We start from the raw sequence: 21,916 nt of genomic DNA, 5'->3' as shown, positions 1-21,916 counted from the left end.
TCATTTAACCACATGGCACATTCCCTTACATGTATATCTAAATCCCTGTTTAACTATGTAAGCTATGTACTATGCAGCTGATTACCCGTATTATGTGCCGCTTTATTGGCCGCTGTACCTTACTCCCATTTCCCTGAAGGACTTTATAATATCTTTATATAAGATCGTGGATCCACTATGGCGATATGTACAAATACTGAATAAGTGAGAGATTTATTTATTTATTTTCTCTCTCAGTTTTGATTATTAACACACATATTAATGAAGTTATCCTCTCAGTTGATTTCGTATCAATGGGACTGTATTACTAGCCACTTTGCCCATTGAGTGACGTCCCAGTATTCTGCTAGACATTGTTAGACGGATAGGAGTAGTCCCCGCCCATCTCATGACGATTTATCGACGTAATGAGTGACGTGCAATGGAGGAGGAGCTATAGCGGTTGTATCCCGCCCCTCTCCCTCCCTGCTTGTGGGATTTAATTCCCCTGACCACTAATGCACACATTAATGCAATTTATCCTCTAGTCGATATTACACTGTTGGGACGAGGATGCCCCGCTCATTGAGCGATGCCCTGGCAGTACTCCAGGTATCGCCAGATGATGAGGAGTAATCCCTGCCCAAATAGTGATGATTTATCAACGTACCAAGAGGGGCGTATATAATGAAGGAGGAGTTATAGCGGCTATGTTCCGCCCCTCTCCTTCTCCACTCATGTGACCCAGTAATGACATATCGACCACGTGGGTCACAAAGCAACGGATTGGTCAGTATAATTTTGACAGCTGGGCGGGGCTCCGTCCGGACCAGTGCCGAGCGGCGTCCTCGATATGGGAATCAGCTGATATCAGTTTACCTAAGTATGTACTAGCTATTTAAGGGGAGGGATGTATGTCTGTGGTGTCTCTGCATTTTGCCCCCGACGACGGCGTCTAGATACGCTGAAACGCGCGTCGGGCTTTTCTTTTGCTTTTATTTTATTTTGATTTCTTTTTTGACCATGCACTGGGGTTGTGGGTGGTAGCACTATGGAATTGTTTTTAGTCCCTCATTAGACCTAGCAGTAACGGTAGGCATTAGCATTTGGCTATGCTGAGGTAAATAGGGATCCTATGTAGACAGCTATTAGTTGTTAGTATGGTGTACTGATAGAGAGATTAGGTAACCTGGATATGTGACATATAGGGATTGTATTTACTTCCCTCCTTTTCTTAGTGCTTAAGAGAGGCACATATTAGGAGTATACCTTCCCTTTAGTACCCCTGTCTCTTTTGGATCTGACAGTTACCTGCAGCTGTACTATTGGCTATTGAGCCGATCCTACTCTAGGTTCTATTTAGTAGGAGACTAAGTGGTTTTAGCTCAATTAATAAATATTTTTCTTTAACTGTTTAGCACAAACTTTCAAAGGGTTGTACTACTTTTTCCCGGCACAACACCCATTTTTTGGGTATGTGAGCCAGTGGATTAGTATTTTTTTTCTTTTGTCTACTTAACTAATTAGGGTTACCCCCTGCATATTTGTACAACCTGGTGACTTTCCATCCCTGATTTCAGGTAACCTAAATCAACCTATAGACAGTTCCCCAAACTCTGGCCCTCCAGATATTGCTGAACTACAACTCCCATGATTCTAAGCCTTTCATTCATAGAATCATGGGAGTTGTAGTTCAGCAACATCTGGGGGTGGGGGGCAGAGTTTGGGGAAGCCTGATCTAGAGTGTCCTTTTAGGAAATCCTGTACTTAATTGTATAAAAACTGATTCAGGTACAGTATTCCACATTTTAATTCTTACTGTAAATAACCATTTTCCCAAACGGGTGCGCTCATGTCCTTTGTACTATGTAATCTTCCCTCCGAGACATTTACTAAAGTAAACAAGTTCTCTAGCCGGTCTACACAAGTAAAATCTTCTATTCCCCTTATTAACTTTTGATACTTTAGTACATAAATTGCCCCATCATGCAGCAAGTAAATTAGGGTTTCAGAAATAATGGCAATATAACAGGCACAGGAGCTCATGAGTACTCTAGGCTCACCATTGTCATTATAAGGCTTTCTCCTTACTTCAAGTGAAGTGGAATATGCAATTTACCTTCAAGTACATCAACAGGAACATCCTGGACAAACTGTTCCCACCACCTTCTGTACATAGGCTTTGAGGTCCACTCCTGAATTTCAAACTTGCACAAGCGTCCAGCCAAGTACATGACAGCCACAGCTATAATCTCAGGCTCCCACTGCAGAGACAGGGTGGTGCACAAGCTACCAGGGGGGTGAGAGGCTTAGTCAGAACAAGGCTCATTAAATTACAAACATTTATTACATTTTTATAGTATCAGCATTGGATGAATTGACACACAAATACATGCTTGTACACTGTCATTTCTCAACTATGGAAGATATAATAGAAGTGGTGGGAATAATAAAAAAAAAAATATAGCAAAGCTTACTGCACTTTCAGATAAAAGTTAAAACCAAACATCTGTAATCTCATGATCGGTTCACTTGAGCGGAAACCAAACACGCCCTTAATATCATTTACCATATAGATAACATTTTTATAATGCAATGATGATTAACCAAAAGTTAAAATTACTTACCTCCAGTAAAGTGCCACTATTCCACTGTTCTGTGAGTGTTAAACTATAACACCCACCCCTGTTCACACCTTAATAACACGCACACTGTAAAGGGACGAACCATGCTTGGGGATACCCGAGTTAGGGCAATCATCCACGACACCAACATTCTGGCTTCACTGCCCGCTTGACGGTCTCTGTACTTCACAAGCCAGCACTTTATAAGCCGTAGCCTGTTATGTCAAGATGCAGGAGGACTGCATAATGGTCTATGCTCGGGGTCAACAACCTATGGCACTCGAGGGGCTTTTACGCGGCACTTAAGACTGCCAGAGCCAAACAGACTCTGGCCTATCAGGAGTCCCAGTGGAACTTCACATGTCTGCTAGTGCAAAGAGGTAGTGAGGAACCATGTTCAATTTACGCATTGCAGCACTTAGAAGAAGTGATCTCAGATCACTACCTTCCAGCACTTGTAAATGGGAATCCACACTGGAGTAGAGCAGCCAGCTGCACCTATCACAGCTCCTGACCATGACCTGTACCTGTCCAGCCCAGTTCCCACTGGACTCCAGGGAAGCCACTCACACTGCTAGATATACCATATCTAGTTTTTTTTTTTATTGTGAAGCAAACAAACATGACAAAATAACAGAAAAAGTAAATGTGCATAACTATTCAACCCCCTAAAGTCAATACTTTGTAGAGCCACCAATTGCGGCAATTACAGCTCCAAGTCGCTTTGGATAAGTCTACCACATTTTACCACTGGGATTTTTGCCCATTCCTCCTTGCAAAACTGCTCCAGCTCCTTCAAGTTGGATGGTTTGCGCTTGTGAACAGCAACCTTTGAGTCTGACCACAGATTTTCTATTGGATTGAGGTCTGGGCTTTGCCTAGGCCATTCCAACACATTTACAGGTTTCCCCTTAAACCACTCAAGTGTTCCTTTAGCAGTGTGTTTGGGGTCATTGTCCTACTGTAAGGTGACCCTCCCTTCTAGCCTCAGATCACACACACAGAGTGGTACAGGTTTTGCTCAAAAAAATCCCTGCATTTAGCACCATCCATCTTTCCCTCAACAGTGACCAGTTTCCCAGTCCCGGCTGCTGAAAAACATCCCCACAGCATGATGCTGCCACCACCAAGTTTCACTGAGGGGATGGTGTTCTTTGGGTGATGTGATGGGTTTGCGCCAGACATGGCATTTTCTTTGATGACCGAAAAGTTCCATTTTAGTCTCATCAGACCAGAGCACCTTCTTCCATACATTTTGGGAGTCTCCCACATGCCTTTTCGCAAACTCAAAACGTGCCATTTTGTTTTTTCCTGAAAGTAATGGTTTTCTTCTGGCCACTCTGCCATAAAGCCCAACTCTATGGAGCGTACGGCTTATTGTCGTCCTATGTACAGATACTCCAGTCTCTGCTGTGGAACTCTGCAGCTCCTCCAGGGTTACCCTAGGTCTCTGTGATGCCTCTCTGATTAATGCCCTCCTTGCCCAGTCCGTGAGGGATATTAAGTGGGAATATTCAAGAATTCCTTGAGAAGAACATGTCATCAGCAAAAATCAGCACAGGTCATGTCAAACTAACTTGATTGCGTTCTACAAAGAAGTAAGTAGAAGTATAGATCAGGGTGTTGCAGTGGATGTGATCTATTTGGATTTTGCCAAGGAATTTAATACAGTTCCACACAATAGATTAGTGTTCAAACTCAAGGAAATCTGTCTAGATGAAAATGCTTGTTCTTGGGTAGAACATTGGCTTAAAAACAGAGTACAAAGAGTTGTCATTAATGGTAAATTGTAAGCTGGACAGAGGTGGCAAGTGGTGTCCCTCAGGGGTATGTTCTGGGACCCCTTCTATTTAACATTTTTATAAATAATCTTGAAGACCGCATTGAAAGTCATGTTTCAGTGTTTGCAGAGGACACAAAACTCTAAAGTAATACAATGTGAGCAAGATATTACTTTGCTGCAGAGGGATTTAGATAGAGTGGGGGACTGGGCACTCAAATGGCAGGTGAAATTTAATGTTAAAAAATGCAAATTTATGCACTTCGGCGTAAAGAAGCACAAGCAACGTATACCCGTAATGGAAGCGAATTAGGGATAACAACACACGAAAAGGACTTGGGAATTGTTATAGACAACAAACTATGCAACAATGTGCAATGTCAATCAGAAGTGGCCAAGGCCAGTAAGGTATGGTCATGCATGAAAAAGGGCATTCATTCTCAGGACGAGAATATCATTTTGCCTCTTTATAAATCTCTGGTAAGACCACATATTGAATATGCTTTGCAATTTTGGACACCTGTTCTAAAGAAGGATATTATGGCACTAGAAAAAGGTGCAGAGGCGGGCTACAAAATTAATAAAAGGAATGGAACATATCAGCTATGAAGAAAGGTTAACAAATTTAAACCTATTTAGTTTAGAAGAACGTCGCCTGAGAGGGGATATGATAACATTATACAAATTTATTCGGGGCCAATACAAACCATTGTGTGGAAATCTATTCAAAAACTGGACTTTACATAGGACACAAGGTCATGCGTTTAGACTGGAAGAAAGAAGATTTCGTCTAAGGCAAAGGAAAGGTTTTTTTTTTTTACTGTAAGAACAATCAGGATGTGGAATTCTCTGCCTGAAGAAGTGGTTTTATCAGAGTCCATACAGATGTTCAAACAGCTACTAAATGCCTACTTGCAAAAACAGAATATTCAAGGATATAATCTTTCAATGTAGGGTAATAACTGCTTGATCCAAGGATAAATCTGACTGCCATTCTGGCGTCAAGAAGGAATTTTTTTCCTAGCTTGTTGCAAAATTGTGCTTCAAACTGGGTTTTTTGCCTTCTTTTGGATCAACAGCAAAAAACAAATGTGACAAAGGCTGAGCTTGATGGACGCAAGTCTCTTTTCAGCTGAGTAACTAAGTGAATTTTAGTGGACTGCCATCTCAGGTTTGCTGTTGTGCCATGTTCTTTCCATTTGGTTATGATAGATTTGATGGTGATCCTGGGGATCAAAGATTTGGATATTTGTTTTTTTTCATAACCTAACCCTGACTTTTACTTTTCAACAACATTGCCCCTTACTTGTTTGGAGAGTTCCTTGGTCTTCATGGCAGTATTTGCTTAGTGGTGCGTCTTGCTTAGGTGTGGCAGGCTCTGGAGCCTTTCAAAAAAGGTGTGTATATGTAATGACAGATCATGTGACACTTCGATTGCACACAGCTGGACATCATTTCACTAATTGTGTGACTTCTGAAGGTAATTGGTTGCACCAGAGCTTTTCATGGGCTTCATAACAAAGGGGGTGAATACATACGCACATGCCAGTTTTCAGTTTTCCATTTCTAAAAAAAATAGTTTTATGTATATATTTTTCCTCATTTCACCTCACCAACTTAGACTATTGTGTTCTGATCCATTACATAAAATTCAGATTAGTAAAACATTAAACTTAAGGCTGTAATGTCACAAAATAGGTAAAAAGTCAAGAGGGGTGTATACTTTTAAAAAATACTGTACACAGAGCTGCAGAAGAAGCCTCCCCCTCATACAGTCAACACACAGTCCCCACAAATACATTACTGACAATCCACATACTCGCACATATAAAAAAAAAAAGTCTGGCACGCTAAGGGACTTAAAGGTCTGGTTTTGGCATAGTCCTACTAGAAGGTTGCATACCCCGGCCCATGCTGTAGAACTCATTAACAGGTGTGGCAGGAAACTTTTCACTCAGGCAAAGTGTATCGGTGAAATGGAATACAGATTTTAGATAGATTGTGCATAACATGAGATGTACACTTTTACAGTCTGCATTTACACAACTATATGAGATGTATATTTCAAAGGATTAATTTGCTTTTTTTTTTCTTTTCTACTTCAGTAGATCAAACAGCTTTAGCACAGCCCAAGAGTTCCCTTGTGTTGATGTAAAAATAGCTACAGAAAGCTAAAATGTAAGTATCTAATTGTGCAGAGAAATGTATACAACACATACATGGGCCTAAAAGTTAAAGGGATTATGTGCACATAATGAATCAACATTTATGGCAGGTGCCATAAGTGAACATCGTGTGTATGCATATCAAAGGCTATATACTACCAGAGTGTATTACAGCTTTTCTATTCACTTGCCTATACAAACAGTGTAATGATGCAGGAGCACTATAGGATTAAGGGACACCAACTCCTAGCCAGGCCAGTCAACACTGTGCAGCAGTGACCCAGGAAGCACCTCTAGCAGCAGTCTGAGGAGTGGCCACTAGAAGGGTTCCTAGGCTGTAAACACTGCCTTTTCTATGAAACAACAGTATTCACAGCAAAAAGCCTAAAGCCTGCAGGGATGGACTATATTAAGCTGAAGTTGGTCTGGTGACTATAGTGACCCTTTAAGTTGGAATGAAAAACAATTGTCTATTTAGCTTGTCACACTTTAATGTGCTTAATATTTTATAGTTTATCAAGAAATATAAACACATTAAGCTATACTCATACTGATCACATACTTCCTGGAATGTTGGCAAATGTTAGGAATTGTAGAAATAGTGCAAAAGCTATACTTATGCAGCATAGTTTTGGAGGGGGGAGTACTTTATTGCAGTATCTGGATTATATAGGCTCATCAGAAGAAATTGGCATGTGTGAATAACTGGTTTTAATGAACTTCAGTTTGGGAATAATATAACAGGATAATGTTGACAATACAGGGATGAAAGAAAAGGCTTGACAATTAAGAGAGAAATTACAGTTGTACGAACCCATGGAAACACTATGCATGCATTTGGCGCTAATGTTAGTCCTTCTGGCGTTAAGCGCATTCTATTCCTAGAATTATTTCTCCAGGGTCCAGCACACAGCCTTATTTTATATTAAACTCACCTGTCATTAACAAAAGTCCACGCCATTTGCACCAACTTCTGTATTTTGTTCTTGTCACCTGGAAAAGATTAACAAAGTTAAGATTGCCAGGTGGTGTACAATACAACAAATGTGTATATTTACAGTCCAGTTGGTGCACCCACCTTTCAGCTGCTTAGCGTATCTCAGGAGGAACTGGTAGGGGTGCTCCACCTGCAAGTCAAATTTGATTGTCTGAAGAAGAATCCTCTCTAGGACCATGACTTCTTCCTGGAGGACATAAGGATCAAATAATATATTGGGGTTATAATAGGGCTTATAAGACAAGACCATGCCTCTTTTGCTTAAAATTATTTTTTTGTGATGTAGCAGATGTCCCCCAAAGTAACCATGCATGTGTTTTTTTTTTGCAGCCTTTCCTCATTCTTTGGGAAGTCTTGAGAAGCCTGTGTTGGAGCTGTGTGCAGACAGCTTTCCAATGCTTCTCAATGAGGTGTAGTACAGTTTATTAAGAAGGGGGAAGGCAAGTGTGCACTAGACTAGTGGGACAGACGCTTCTGTTATATTTGTGCAGAAGGAGAGCGAAATAAATCCTCCCTGGCTGTCTGACAACGGAGAAGGTGTTTTTAACAAAAGTTCTAGAAAAGGGGTGATTTCTACTGAAACTTTGATAAACTGCCACAAATATCACAGACTCCAGACACACAAAGCACTGTGTGTCTAGAGTTCTTTTAAAGAGGAACTGCCTTTTCTTATTCTTTTGGTTCTCGTTTCCATAGGCCCCTTGTATCTCCATTTAGATTTTTCTTCCTTATGCTGTATCAGTGCACCTCCATTTTGTCATCCTCTGTTCAGGATAGCTGCAGTTTGCCCTTACATGGGATGCTTTTAACCAATGGATTGTGGTAAGTTACTTTGGCAATTGAAATAGAACTTTGCTTACTCCAAACATAACAGCACCACGTTGCTGCCGGAGGTGGAGCTACGTCTGCAACAAAGGGATTGAACTCCGTATGGGCAGCGTTTCATAGAAAAATGCTTTACATACAGACACCAAGCACTATGACCACTTCAAATCACTGATCAGAGGGACAAAAATGGGTTAATTTTAAAAAAGAGAAACCTGCAAAGTGACAATGCGCTTAAAAGGAATTGTTAACAATTTGCTCATTTCTCTCCCAATTCGGCTTTATGACAATGCCGAGGAAGTTGCTACTAGGTATTGTGGCAGCAAAGGGACATGCAGTTTACCTCTGTGCAAGCTGCTTGTACAACTATTACTGCAGTGTTTAGGAAAGTTTGTTCCCTGGGCTTTGAGGGGTTCTGTAGTTAGAATAGAAAGTCTAGTTGTTTATAAAAGGTTTACAGAGCGCCTAATACACATTTCGTCGGTATGCATAATTTGCATTGTAGGACTGCAATTAATTTATTTTAATGCAATGTTAATTCAAATCTTCTCCTCAAACATCTGGAATGCCAGAGATGGTTTCCTGTCATTTCAGCTGCTGACACCATCATACAGACTGGCACTTCCATGTACTGGTAACAGATCCTGGTTGCTATGGCAACAGCCAGTGCTCCTCCTTCCCCCTGCGTCTGTGCGCTCTACAAGTTTTTTAACATTATCTTTTAAACTAACTTTGATAATCAGGTGCCAGAGTTGGTTCAAAAGCCTTAAACTCTCAGGAATTCAGAAACTGCTGGACTCCTGACAGTGTGTATCTTAACTAGGCATAACATGCATATAATGGTAAGTGGGAGGCACACTTTCCTCTGAACTAAAAGGTGCTCCCAGTAATGCACAAACTGTGCCTTATTACCCTGTTCACTGCGAGGAATAGCAGCACAGGCAACCTCGCCATTCGTGAAAACATGATCTGCCTGTTGAAATAACAGGGAGAGCATGTAAAATATATATATTCAAAATAATAAAAGGAACACCAAGCACCATAATCACTACAAAAACACACCAGAACAATGTTTCAATTTGTCATTATTGACACAAACATTTAGCCTACAAGTGCAATGATAGGGTGTTAGTGCTAGTTGTATCACAACTCTACAGCCTTTTCTGTTTGACCCTTTAATTGCGGTAAAAAGGGTTACTCGAAGCGCCATAAGCATCAAAGCCTACCGGGGACCAAAGTGGGCAAACCGTTCAATACTGAGGAACCGGGCCCGGACACTCCTGGAATCATAATCACTATGACGGGCTATAGTGCTTATGAAAGATTGAAGTAATGCTTTTTGTCAACGACAATTATTATTATTATTGCCATTTATATAGCGCCAACAGATTCCGTAGCGCTTTACAATATTTTGAGAGGGGTGATGTAACAATAAATAAGACAATTACAAGAAAACTTACAGGAACAATAGGTTGAAGAGGACCCTGCTCAAATGAGCTTACAGTCTATAGGAGGTGGGGTATTAGAAACATTAGGACAGGAAATATCAAGTAGGAGTGAAGCAGAGCTGGAGGAGAGAGCAAAGCACTATCCCATAGGAGAGCAAGAGACAGGTATGTAAGGGAGAGATTACTCTGGGAGGCCGTACGCTTTCCTGAAGAGATGGGATTGATGATTGAAGACTAGGGGAGAGTCTGAAGGCAGTAGGCAAGTTATTCCAAAGGGGAGGAGCCGCCCGTGAGAGGTCCTGCAAGCGCGAGTTGGCTGTACGGGTGCGAGCAGCGGTCAGGAGGTGGTCGCGGGCAGAGCGGAGGGTACGAGGAGGGGCATACCTCTGGATCAGTGAAGAGATATAAGAGGGGCTGGAATTGTTCAGTGCTTTAAATGTATGGGTTAGCACTTTGAATTTACTCCTATAGGATACAGGGAGCCAATGTAAGGACTGGCAGAGGGGCGAGGTGTGAGAGGACCGACTGGATAGGAAAATCAGTCTAGCTGCAGCATTCATTACAGACTGTAGCAGGGCAGTACGGCTTTTGGGGAGACCAATCAGGAGAGGGTTACAGTAATCCATGCGGGAAATTACTAGAGCATGGACAAGCTCCTTGGTAGCATCAACAGCATAGATAGGGCTGTGGAAATTCATAGTGGCCAAAAGCACTGTGCTCAAAGTCTATCTTTGCAAAGCATATGCAAGTGCATGTGTGTATGGAATAATGTGGAAGTGAAAATACTCATTACGACATGGAGAGGTTGGGTACAAACGTAATGAGGAAAAAGAAAAGGATTAAAAAAAAAAAAAAAAAAAACCCCCAACACATTTTACTTATCTAGAGATCATAATGCCAATTATTACTGTGTTATTTCATCACTTCCCTTTCTTCCTACTGCTTCCTCTAAAGGCTGCTAGGACATATTACTTTCAAAAGGCAAAGATTAAAGAATGAAAAATATTTTATGCGGATGAAGCCAAGACTACAGTTGCCTGTAAGATGACCGATCCCCTGTGGTTTGGTATGGCTGATCTCAGTGTAAACAGAATTATACCCTAGTCTGCACTATATTCTTGGCTCACAACATTAGAACCAAAGCTACTGGCTAGACATGAATTTTGCCACCACAATAACACTAGTTTTTCATATTGCTACTCCCTCCCTATGTTAGTCAATAATACTCTTCAAAATTTTCTTGGGAGTAGGCCAAAGTAACATAAAGAGTCTGTTCAAAGTGATAGTGTAGTGCTAGGAATACAAATCTGTATTCCTAGTTCTATAGCCCCCTTGCATATCCCTCCCTCCCCCCCAGCAGTCAGGGTTAAAATAGCCTTTCCGCACTTACCTCATCCAAGTGGCGATGTCACTCGGCTCTGGGGCGGCACTAATGCTGCATAGCTTTCCTATGGGGTTTTGCTTCACATCCTCATTTCACAGAAATTACAATTGCAGGGTTAAGGGGACAGGGACATTGTACCCAGACCACTTCAATGAGCCAAAGTGGTCTGAGTGCCTATAGTGTTCCTGTATATACCATGGGAGCCAAGTACCAAGGGATGGCCCACACATCCTAATACCACCATAATCAAATTACCCTCTCCATCTGGCACTGTATTGGCAGCAGTAGTGTGAGCACGCAAATGTGGTATAATACAGGCGACAGAATATGACTGAGCTAACATGCACATGTCACTTGCGAAGGCAAAGGGCACCCAGTTTCCATTATACTTTTGCAAATAAACAAAATAAATTTAAAAAGAAGATTACAAATTATGAGCCTTGGTAAGAAGTAGAATATCTGGGACAGACGTATAACTAACTTCTGTTAGGTAGTGCTGAGACACAAAGTCTACTCGGGAATCAAAACATGCACTTTGAATAGCCGAAAATATTTCTTTTTGAATAAATTATAGATCATACCATGATTTCAACTGTTACCTTTGGATCATCTCCAAATTGACCAAACTGTACATCATTCAATAAGCTTCGGGCAGTCTTTATAATATCTTTGCATTTCTTGGGAGTTTCTTCCACTTTACCAGCCAAGAAAAGGCAACAAGCACCTGTAACCTAAAAACACTGACATTTTAGAACAGCATTCAACTTTTTTCTTTCTTGCTAAAATAGACTGCTACTTTTAATCGACTTGTAACCAGCTGACCTTGGGCAGCTCTCATATATTCTAACAAGGGTCAACTATTTGCAGGGTTGTAAACATGCCCTTTGAGTTGGAGGATTATTGATAGGAAGAATACTGAAAATGAATCCGAAAAAAGAAAAAATACCTACCTTGTTAAAAAGCATGTTCATTCACCAGATTAGCTCATTTGTGTGGTAAAGTGCAAAGATCCTCAGACTAACGCTGAATTCTTTGTTAGCTGAACAGCTGCAGACAGTCTAGGCTTTACGTGCTGATAGGGCCTTTTTTTAATGACTACTTAAATCTTATGATGCAACCAGGGAAGGCACTACTACTACTACTACTACAACAACAACAAGCTATATTTCGTATGGCACTGTGTAACACTTTTTTTTTTTAAATGCTTTATTTTTGTTGTGCATGAAAAATAACAGTCAAGCTATAGTCACCACCGCAATGATAATACAGGCAATAAAACATTTGTATCAGGCAAATCGTATATTACATCATAATACAGGTATACTGTCGTGGCATGATCTAGGTGCACTATTTTTAACATTAACATCGATGTATACTAAACGAAAAGTACTTTTTAATAACCTCTGCTAAAGTTACAATGGCATAAATCTGAGACATTGGTCTACTTTTAACATTTCTCTTAATCTCGCTGGGGTCTTGTACTGCAAGTCATTTTTCTGTTATATTGTGCAGTGAGCGTACATCACAAATAACACTAGCATGCTTATCCCATGCTATCGTACAATACCAACGCTCAGTCTTGGCCTATTGGACGTGTGGACCTAAATGACTGTTAGACATAAAGTAAGTTTGAATCTTTTCGCATAGATTGCAGCATCATAGTAGGACAGCGACATTTATCCAAGTATTAATAATGAGCGTTACATGAGCTGCGAGTAAGATTGCTTAAATCTGAGCTTGTTCCCTGTAGAAGAGGGCTTAAGAAGGGTAGAGAAGAAAGGAGAGGAATACAGTTTTGAAAGGAGGCTCGGGGTGGGGGGGACAAAGACGACGAAAAGGCCGGGCGCGCAGAGGAACGAGAGGGAGGGGGACCCGGAGGGAGAACATGTTCTCTAGGGGCCCAGAGGGCTGCTGTCCCATTGCTCCCACAGATTTGAAATGCCTTAGTATTTCCCCTCACCTTGGCCGTTAGGTCATCCATCAAATGAATCTTTGATTTTAGCTATCACGCTCGCTATATGGGGCAGTTTTAGCCATGTGTATGCTATAGCCCGTCTTGCAGCTAATGTAATTTTGTGTATGAATGTTTGTTCCCTTCAGCTCTAACCATTGATGGACCTATTCAGTAGATATACCCATGGGTCTAGGTCCGGCATTCTGGAGAACAATATGTTTTCAACAGCCCTCCAGAATCATATGGATATATTTCCCCTTGGCTCCACATCCCCTCCAGCAGACATCAGTGGTAGATTTGCACATCCTATATAATTTTACTGGGGTAGTGTACCAGCAGAACATAGTCTTAAATGAGTGTTCCTGCAGGGTGATGCATACGGAGGACGTGTTGCTTGCTTCCCATATCTCTTGCCACTCCATCCAATACCTCCCCCAGGTCTTGTTCGCATTGTTCAATGTAAGTCATGCCAATTCCACTGTCTCCAAACACAGGTGGCCATAAAGCAGTGTTATAAGACCCGTAGGTTTGTTGTCTGAAATGCATATTCTTTCAAAGAACGTCATTGTTCTCATAGCTGCCTCTTTTATACGGGGTTGCTTAGCAAAATCCCTAACCTGGAGGTACCTAAAGAAATCTGCTGAGTAAGGTGTCGTCCTTGTTTGAGCTCTTTGAAGGTTATAAGTTCAATCCCCTGGTATAAGTGGTGTATCCTCTGAAGCCCAGCCCTTTCTAAATTCCCGAAATCCCTGGCTGCCATTCCGGGGCTGAATGCTCTGTTCCGTAGGTATGGCATGAAGGGGGAGGGGAACAACAAAGCCATATTTTAGCCCATATGAATCCCATATTCTAAAAGAGTTAAAAATTGTCAGGCAGGTGGCGCGTACCATAGGTCTATCTTCTTTTGGGACCCAAATTGTGAATTGGGGTTAATCTGCGCCCATCAGTAGCGATTCTATTTCTACCAATTTTCTTTCGTCCGGGGGAGAGTGCCACATAGCAATTTGTGTCAACTGTGCCGCTTACGTAATAGAAGAACAAGTTAGGGAGTTACTGTGTAACCCTTTAACTTTAAGTGCGCCAGACCAAGTATGCAACAGTAACATAGCGATATTAGTAGCTGTGAAATATTATATAGAAAGTTCAAGTTTTAAGTCATTCATAACCTCTAAATTATAAGAACAAGGAGAAAAAAAAAAAAAAAAAGTTCTCACAATGCCCAGCTTGCTAAGAATTCTAACACGCTTTAGTAAGAGATACAAAAAACAAAATATAGATCACATTTTAACCAAAACTAGCAATACACACCATAAAATGACCTAATAATAGGGTAAGCTGCAGAGTCAAAAGCAACTACAGTAAACTACTTTGTCCTTGGCTGGCACCATAACCTCTACAGTGAGCTGCATTGGTTATGGTGCATCAAGTTTTCCATTAATATTTACCTTAGCAGTGCAGTCAATTTTTTTGTACAAGTATATGTGCATATTATATTCATAATGAAAAAGTACAAAGAATAATTTAAACTTGAAATTATACTTACATATCTAGCAAATTGTTTGAAAGAATGAAACATGTAGAATCGATGAAAATATATGATCCCTGTAGCAAGAGTGTCATAATGTCTGTTAAATCGGTTAAAGAATATAGTTGTTATTTTCATATGGGTGAACATAGTGGCCTATATGCCGACTGCGCAGCATTGTAATTTAAATTTACATAAAATAGATTAGCGATGGCCAATTGTTGCCACATGAACTCTGAAGGACTATGCATCCCAAGATTCTCAGGAAGCATAATGGTTGACAGATATTTAGAAAGAAACAGATGCAGCCAATCCTGAAAGAGCACTTAAAAATAAAAAGGCAAAGTACACAAAATAGTGCAAAGCAAAAACCTCCACACAAAAACTCAAATAGTGCACACAAACATGAGTGTCGGTGGGACATTATGTATTGTATTTTAATTGGAACCCTCACTCACTACCTATAAGTAGAGAGGGACACTGTGTCCCCCCCACTCCTGTTTAATAAGTAGCACTTACCCCCACTCAATCAATGTGGGAATGGGGTGGGCAATGATCTCCCCTCCCCCCAAATAGTTCATGTAAAGTCACCCACCCAATGCCAACAGATTGGGGCACAAGGAACTAGTTATTTTACATCCATTGTAGAGAATGAGCTACAATTAACGTGATAAGGTTTTTTTGGTTTAAAATTTGCCCACTGTCTACTAGTGGTGCAAGGGTGCAAATAGTTTGGATTTTTAAAACCGGGCCCATATTTGAAGCATTCAGGTACCAATTTCAGGACAAATACATACATACAGTAAATGTTTGAATTTTGCATTCTGAAAGGCCCCGTACAGCATGGTTTCACCAAATTCACAGATACACTTTTGTACCAAAACAAACCCTAAAGTTCTTTAAGAGCTCTTCAAACTGTACAAAAGATATGAGCAATGAGTAATCTATGACACCGTAACAGCAATGGACCATTCTGCAGTCACTGCAGAGATAGCTTCATGCTACACTTTCTGCTTCACAGCATTGGGAGGATATGGTAAAAAACTTTCTTTGCAAAAAAAAAACAAAAAAAAAACAAACAAACCACACCCCATGAACAATAAATACCCTAGATGTGACCGTACTGGCTTAACCCCTTAAGGACCAAACTTCTGGAATAAAAGGGAATTATGACATGTCACACATGTCATGTGTCCTTAAGGGGTTAAAGCAGTGATGGCGAACCTTTTTGAGCCCGAGTGCCCAAACCGCAATACATGTCAACTTTTTTTTCCTTAAAGTGCCAACACGGCAATTGCGTGTGTGTATGGGGGGGGGGCGTGTGTGTGTGTGTGTGTATGGGGGGGGGCGTGTGTGTGTGTGTGTGTATGGGGGGGGGCGTGTGTGTGTGTGTGTGTGTGTATGGGGGGGGCGTGTGTGTGTGTGTGTGTGTGTGTGTATGGGGGGGGCGTGTGTGTGTGTGTGTGTATGGGGGGGGCGTGTGTGTGTGTGTGTGTATGGGGGGGGCGTGTGTGTGTGTGTGTGTATGGGGGGGGGCGTGTGTGTGTGTGTGTGTATGGGGGGGGCGTGTGTGTGTGTGTGTGTATGGGGGGGGCGTGTGTGTGTGTGTGTGTATGGGGGGGGCGTGTGTGTGTGTGTGTGTATGGGGGGGCGTGTGTGTGTGTGTATGGGGGGGGCGTGTGTGTGTATGGGGGGGCGTGTGTGTGTGTATGGGGGGGCGTGTGTGTATGGGGGGGGGCGTGTGTGTATGGGGGGGGGCGTGTGTGTATGGGGGGGGGCGTGTGTGTATGGGGGGGCGTGTGTGTATGGGGGGGGGCGTGTGTGTGTGTGTATGGGGGGGGCGTGTGTGTGTGTGTGGGGGGGGCGTGTGTGTGGGGGGGGGTGTGTGGGGGGGGCGTGTGTGTGGGGGGGGCGTGTGTGTGGGGGGGGCGTGTGTGTGGGGGGGGGCGTGTGTGTGGGGGGGGGGCGTGTGTGTGGGGGGGGGCGTGTGTGTGGGGGGGGGCGTGTGTGTGTGGGGGGGGCGTGTGTGTGTGGGGGGGGCGTGTGTGGGGGGGGCGTGTGTGGGGGGGCGTGTGTGTGGGGGGGGCGTGTGTGTGTGGGGGGGGCGTGTGTGTGTGGGGGGGGCGTGTGTGGGGGGGGGCGTGTGTGTGTGGGGGGGGGCGTGTGTGCGTGGGGGGGGGGCGTGTGTGCGTGTGGGGGGGGCGTGTGCGTGTGGGGGGGGCGTGTGCGTGTGGGGGGGGCGTGTGTGTGTGGGGGGGGCGTGTGTGTGTGGGGGGGGGCGTGTGTGTGTGGGGGGGGCGTGTGTGTGTGGGGGGGGGCGTGTGTGGGGGGGGGCGTGTGTGCGTGTGGGGGGGGCGTGTGTGCGTGTGGGGGGGGCGTGTGTGCGTGTGGGGGGGGCGTGTGTGCGTGTGGGGGGGGGCGTGTGTGGGGGGGGGCGTGTGTGGGGGGGGCGTGTGTGAGTGTGTGGGGGGGTGCGTGTGTGGGGGGGTGCGTGTGTGCGTGTGTGGGGGGGTGCGTGTGTGCGTGTGTGGGGGGGTGCGTGTGTGCGTGTGTGGGGGGGTGCGTGTGTGGGGGGTGCGTGTGTGGGGGGTACTGCTGGGGTGGTAGGGGTACTGCTGGGGTGGTAGGGGTACTGCTGGGGTGGTAGGGGTACTGCTGGGGTGGTAGGGGTACTGCTGGGGTGGTAGGGGTACTGCTGGGGTGGTAGGGGTACTGCTGGGGTGGTAGGGGTACTGCTGGGGTGGTAGGGGTACTGCTGGGGTGGTAGGGGTACTGTTCTGGGGTGGTAGGGGTACTGTTCTGGGGGTGGTAGGGGTACTGTTCTGGGGGTGGTAGGGGTACTGTTCTGGGGGTGGTAGGGGTACTGTTCTGGGGGTGGTAGGGGTACTGTTCTGGGGGTGGTAGGGGTACTGTTCTGGGGGTGGTAGGGGTACTGTTCTGGGGGTGGTAGGGGTACTGTTCTGGGGGTGGTAGGGGTACTGTTCTGGGGGTGGTAGGGGTACTGTTCTGGGGGTGGTAGGGGTACTGTTCTGGGGGGGTAGGGTGCTGGGGTGGTGCTGTGGGGGTAGGGTGCTGCTGGGAGATAGGGGTGGTGCTGGGGGGGTAAGGGTACTTCTGGGAGGGGGTAGGGGTGCTGTGTGTCAGTATCCCCCCCCCTCCTTCCCTTTAATGAAGTGGGGGGGGAGGGACACAGCCATCCCTGGTGGTCCGGTGGTGGCAGGCAGTGCTTCCGTGTCGGGAGGCAGGGGAGGGATCTGTGAAGCAGCTCCCCTGTCCTCCCGCGCGATGCTGTGTGGAGCGTTGCCATGGTAACGCTCAGCAACGCTCCACACAGCATCGCGCGGGAGGACAGGGGAGCTGCTGCAAAGATCCCTCCCCTGCCTCCCGACCCGGAAGCAGAGTAGGCGCCTGCCATTTCGGGCAGGCAGGTGCCTACTCTGCAGTGATGGCGGACCTGTGGCCGCGTGCCCACAGAGAGGGCACGGCGTGCCACAGGTTCGCCATCACTGGGTTAAAGGATTACTCCAAGAACCATTACCACTTTACTGATTTGAAGTGGTCATGGTGCCTGGAGTTTTTATGTGCAGTGTTTTACTATGAAACCCTGCACATATGGAGATTAACCACTATGCAATTGGAGGTGCCAACGCACTTGGGTGTCTAATATTTAATCTTGTGCAAATTTGGCATCTAACATCAGACAGCAAGTCTTCCCACTTTTCGAAAGCATTTTTGGATGGAGTAACCTTTTAGGCACCACAACCACTATAGTCCACCAAACTGTCAGCATTCCAATGACAACATCCTCCTGCCCTGTCAAAATGTTTTTACACAATCTGAGGGTTCCCTATTCCAGTCCCTTGCTCGGCATATCAGTAATCCAGATGTTACACTTCTGCACCAACAACATCAACATCAGCAATAAGCAGACTAAGCGGCTGATCTGTGAGCAGCATGGGGACCCTCTGTTTGTATCAAACTTCTCAAAATAATCTGGAAAAGGATACAGGCCAAGTCGAGTTCCAACATCAAATATGAACCTAGCACCTTCTCTGCGGTATCTTGCTTCAGTAGCAGGGTCAAGCCCTTCCACCTGTGACGGGGTATGAGCCAGGTCTTTCTTGTCCCAATACCAGCAAGGCTTTGAGTCATCTGGACCACCAGACTGCCCAGATGGGCTTGAATTTTCTTTATTCTCCTTCATAGAAGCAGTATTTCTTCCGGTTTTATTTCACTTGCAAATAAACTCTGATTTGGGAAGACAGAACACAAAACATTATTGATCAAGTTTTATCAGACAGCATTATCGGTTATCAACCACTTTTTTTTTATAGAGTTACACATACAATGAGACCATCCCTCAGTATTGTACAGGAACCTTTAAGACTATGCTGTGAGATTTCTGCATACTTGTGCAGGGACCTCCAAAACAACTCATTGGAAAGGTAGCCCGGAGACCACTCCATGGCATTGAGCAGGGACCCCCCCAGAATACTCTATGGCAAAAGTAGGCAACCTTTAGCACTCCAGATGTTGTGGACTACATCTCACTGTAACAGCATTATGGGAGATAAAGTCCAAACCATCTAGAGTGGTGAAGGGTGCCCACCACTGCTCTATGGCGTTACACAGGTCTCTCTGGGCCTGTGTTCAGGGATGACCCCCCTGCCCCTCTCTGGGCCTGTGTTCGGGGGGGGGGGAGGCTTATCCCTCTCTGGGACAGTGTTCAGGGGGGGGGGGGGGGGGTCGGGGCTTGTCCCTCTCTGGGCCTGTGTTCAGGGGTGTGTGTTCAGGGGGGCTGTCCCTGTCTCTGGCCCCTGCGCCTTTACAATAGAGCCTGCCATTACCATGCTTAAACTTGTCCAATGAAAACCAATACAAGTGGGAACTAAATCCGTTGCTAAAAGGTTACAGCGCAGTCTGGAGCTCTCCGCCTCACCATGGAGCCCTGGCCTTACCGAATACACCCAGAGGGGCCACGGGAATCCCAGCCTCTTCCTCCAGGAGCTGGAATCACTCTACACTGCACGAGCCGCCATCTTGGGGGAAATAGCACAGCGATTACGTCATCCGCAAACCACGCCTCCTCCCTGCAACCTCTTAAAAGGAAAAAGAAGCTGTAACAGCCAATGGGGAAGCAGGAGATCTTAAAAAGAGGCGGGGCTACTAGGAGCTGAGACGCAACCGAACTTGACGGCGCCTTGCCTCGAAGGCCAGGCCAGGATTTGAGTGACAAGTGGAGTAACCAATGGCCTGAGAGAGCTGGCCTTCTGTCGTTCAATCATTGAGGTAGCTCCTCTGAGAGGCGGGGTCGCTGGGAGTAAGCAGTTTGAGTTGTGTGGGCTCTGCTATTCCTTTCCACGGGCGCAGTCGGTAACGGTTAGAGGTGCCAGGAGGAGGAGGGAGCCGGGAGGTAAGTGCCCTCCCCTCCCCACCCCCTCAATATACCGCCTGGCACTGACTGGGCCCAGGAGCTTGCAATCTATCTGTCCCTGATATACATGGCTCTTGGAACTTGCAGTCTGTCTGTCCATGGCATCCAGCGACCCTGGAGCTATCAATCTGTCTGTCCCTACCCTCCAGGGTGCCCAGGATCTAGTCATCAATCTGTCCCTGGCATCAGCAGGCCCTAGGAGCATGTCATCTATGTGTCCAAACCATGCAGGGGCCCCAGGAGCTTGCAATCTATCTGTCCCTGGCCAGGAAGGGTCCCCAGGTGCTTGCAATCTATCTGTCCCTGGCCAGGAAGGGGCCCCAGGAGCTTGCAATCTATCTGTCATTGAATTCCAGGAGCTTGCAATCTATATGTCATTGAATTCTAGGAGCTTGCAATCTATCTGTCCCTGGCTAGGAAGGGGCCCCAGGAGCTTGCAATCTATCTGTCATTGAATTCCAGGAGCTTGCAATCTATTTGTCCATGCCATCCAGTGCCCTCAAGAGCTTGCAATCTATCTGTTCCTGGCAATGAGGAGTCAAGGAGCTTGCACTCTATATGTCCCAGGCATTCAGGGGCTCAGGAGCTTGCAATCTATCAGTTCCTGGCATTCAGGAGCCCAGATGCTTGCAATCTGTGTCCCTGGTATTCAGGGACCCAGCTGTCCCTGGCATTCAATGAACCCATGAGCTTGCTTCTTATCTGTCACTGCCATCCACGCCCATAGAATCTAGCAATTTGTCACTAACATCCAAGGCCCTTAGGAACTTGCAATCTATCCCCTGTCCTGGCATTCAGGGGCTCAGAAGCTTGCAATGTATATGTCCCTAACACCCAGGGGCCCAGGAGCTTGCAATGTCCCTAACATCCAGGGTCCTCAGAGGCTTGCAGTCTATCTGTCCCTGGCATTCAAAGACCTAAGAGCTTCCAGTCCCTCTGGCCCTGCCATCTAGGGCGCTAACAAGCTTGCAATCTATCTGTCCCTGGCATTCAGAGGCCTCAGGAGCTTGCATCCTGCCTGTCACTGTAAGCCATGCACCACAGAATCTAGGAATTTGTCACTAACATCCAAGGCGCTCAGGAGCTTGCAGTCTATTTGTCACATTCAGGGGCCCCATTAGCTTGCAGTCTATCTGTCTCTGATATCCAGGGCTCCAAGGAGAATGCCTTCTATCTGACATCTTTAGTCCTCCTGGTGCTTCCAATGTTTGTTGCTTCTATTGGCTCTAGGAGCTTACAGTCTGTTTCTCACAGACATACAGGGCCCAGGAACTTGCACTCTGTCACGGAAGTTCAGGGCCTCCTGTAGTTTTCTAAGCTGGTCACATCCATTGCAATCTATTTATTTGCAAACATTTAGTGTTTTAGTATATCTAGATAGAAGTTTATAATTGTGTGGGTCACAGAGGCTTGAATTGAATCACTCCTTAAGATCTCTGGGTCCTTAAATGTTTGTAAGCTGTTTGTCACAGACATCTAGGTTCCCATACAGCTTGTTCTATGTCACTGACTTATAGGGGCCCTAGGAGATTGAAATTTGTCACTGACATTCAGTGTCATTGGAAGCCTGAGATCTGTCACTAACTTTCAGGGGTTCCAGAAACTTGTAAACAATGTGTCACAGGTATGCAGTCCCCACAGAAATTTGGCAGTGGTTTATACGTGAGTTTCATGCCACGTATGCCATGTTGATTATAACCTCTTACTGTTAAAAAGTAACACTATGCAGGTTTCTCATTCACTGTGCCATTTTATGAGTATGGAGATCCATTACCACTAATGGATAGTGAGTCTGGTGGCC

The 21,916-nt window shown here is 45.0% G+C and overlaps 2 protein-coding genes across 4 annotated transcripts in view; one reads left to right on the top strand and one right to left on the bottom strand.

Moving 5' to 3' along the window:
• Positions 1 to 19,740, bottom strand: part of CCNK (cyclin K) — a 32,184-nt gene extending 12,444 nt beyond the window's left edge. The window contains exons 1-7 of one of the 2 annotated variants that reach the window (XM_063439747.1): positions 19,640 to 19,740; positions 18,689 to 18,929; positions 14,700 to 14,781; positions 11,784 to 11,933; positions 7,627 to 7,732; positions 7,484 to 7,541; positions 2,099 to 2,268 (exon numbers count right to left, since the gene is read on the bottom strand). In XM_063439747.1, coding sequence (XP_063295817.1) covers positions 2,099 to 2,268; positions 7,484 to 7,541; positions 7,627 to 7,732; positions 11,784 to 11,933; positions 14,700 to 14,781; positions 18,689 to 18,885 — 763 coding nt within the window. In that variant the 5' untranslated portion in view covers positions 18,886 to 18,929; positions 19,640 to 19,740. The remainder of the gene's footprint in view (positions 1 to 2,098; positions 2,269 to 7,483; positions 7,542 to 7,626; positions 7,733 to 11,783; positions 11,934 to 14,699; positions 14,782 to 18,688; positions 18,930 to 19,639) is intronic. The other variant, XM_063439748.1, reaches the window with a different exon arrangement.
• A 259-nt stretch (positions 19,741 to 19,999) lies between these two features.
• SETD3 (SET domain containing 3, actin N3(tau)-histidine methyltransferase) overlaps positions 20,000 to 21,916 on the top strand; it is a 54,610-nt gene continuing 52,693 nt past the window's right edge. For both annotated transcript variants that reach the window (XM_063439412.1, XM_063439411.1), the window contains exon 1: positions 20,000 to 20,094. The gene's annotated coding sequence lies outside the window, so the exon portion shown is untranslated. The remainder of the gene's footprint in view (positions 20,095 to 21,916) is intronic.

The sequence above is a fragment of the Pelobates fuscus genome, chromosome 13 (genome assembly GCF_036172605.1).
Source record: "Pelobates fuscus isolate aPelFus1 chromosome 13, aPelFus1.pri, whole genome shotgun sequence".
NCBI lineage: Eukaryota > Metazoa > Chordata > Amphibia > Anura > Pelobatidae > Pelobates > Pelobates fuscus.
This window is presented reverse-complemented; position numbering and strand designations above follow the sequence as displayed.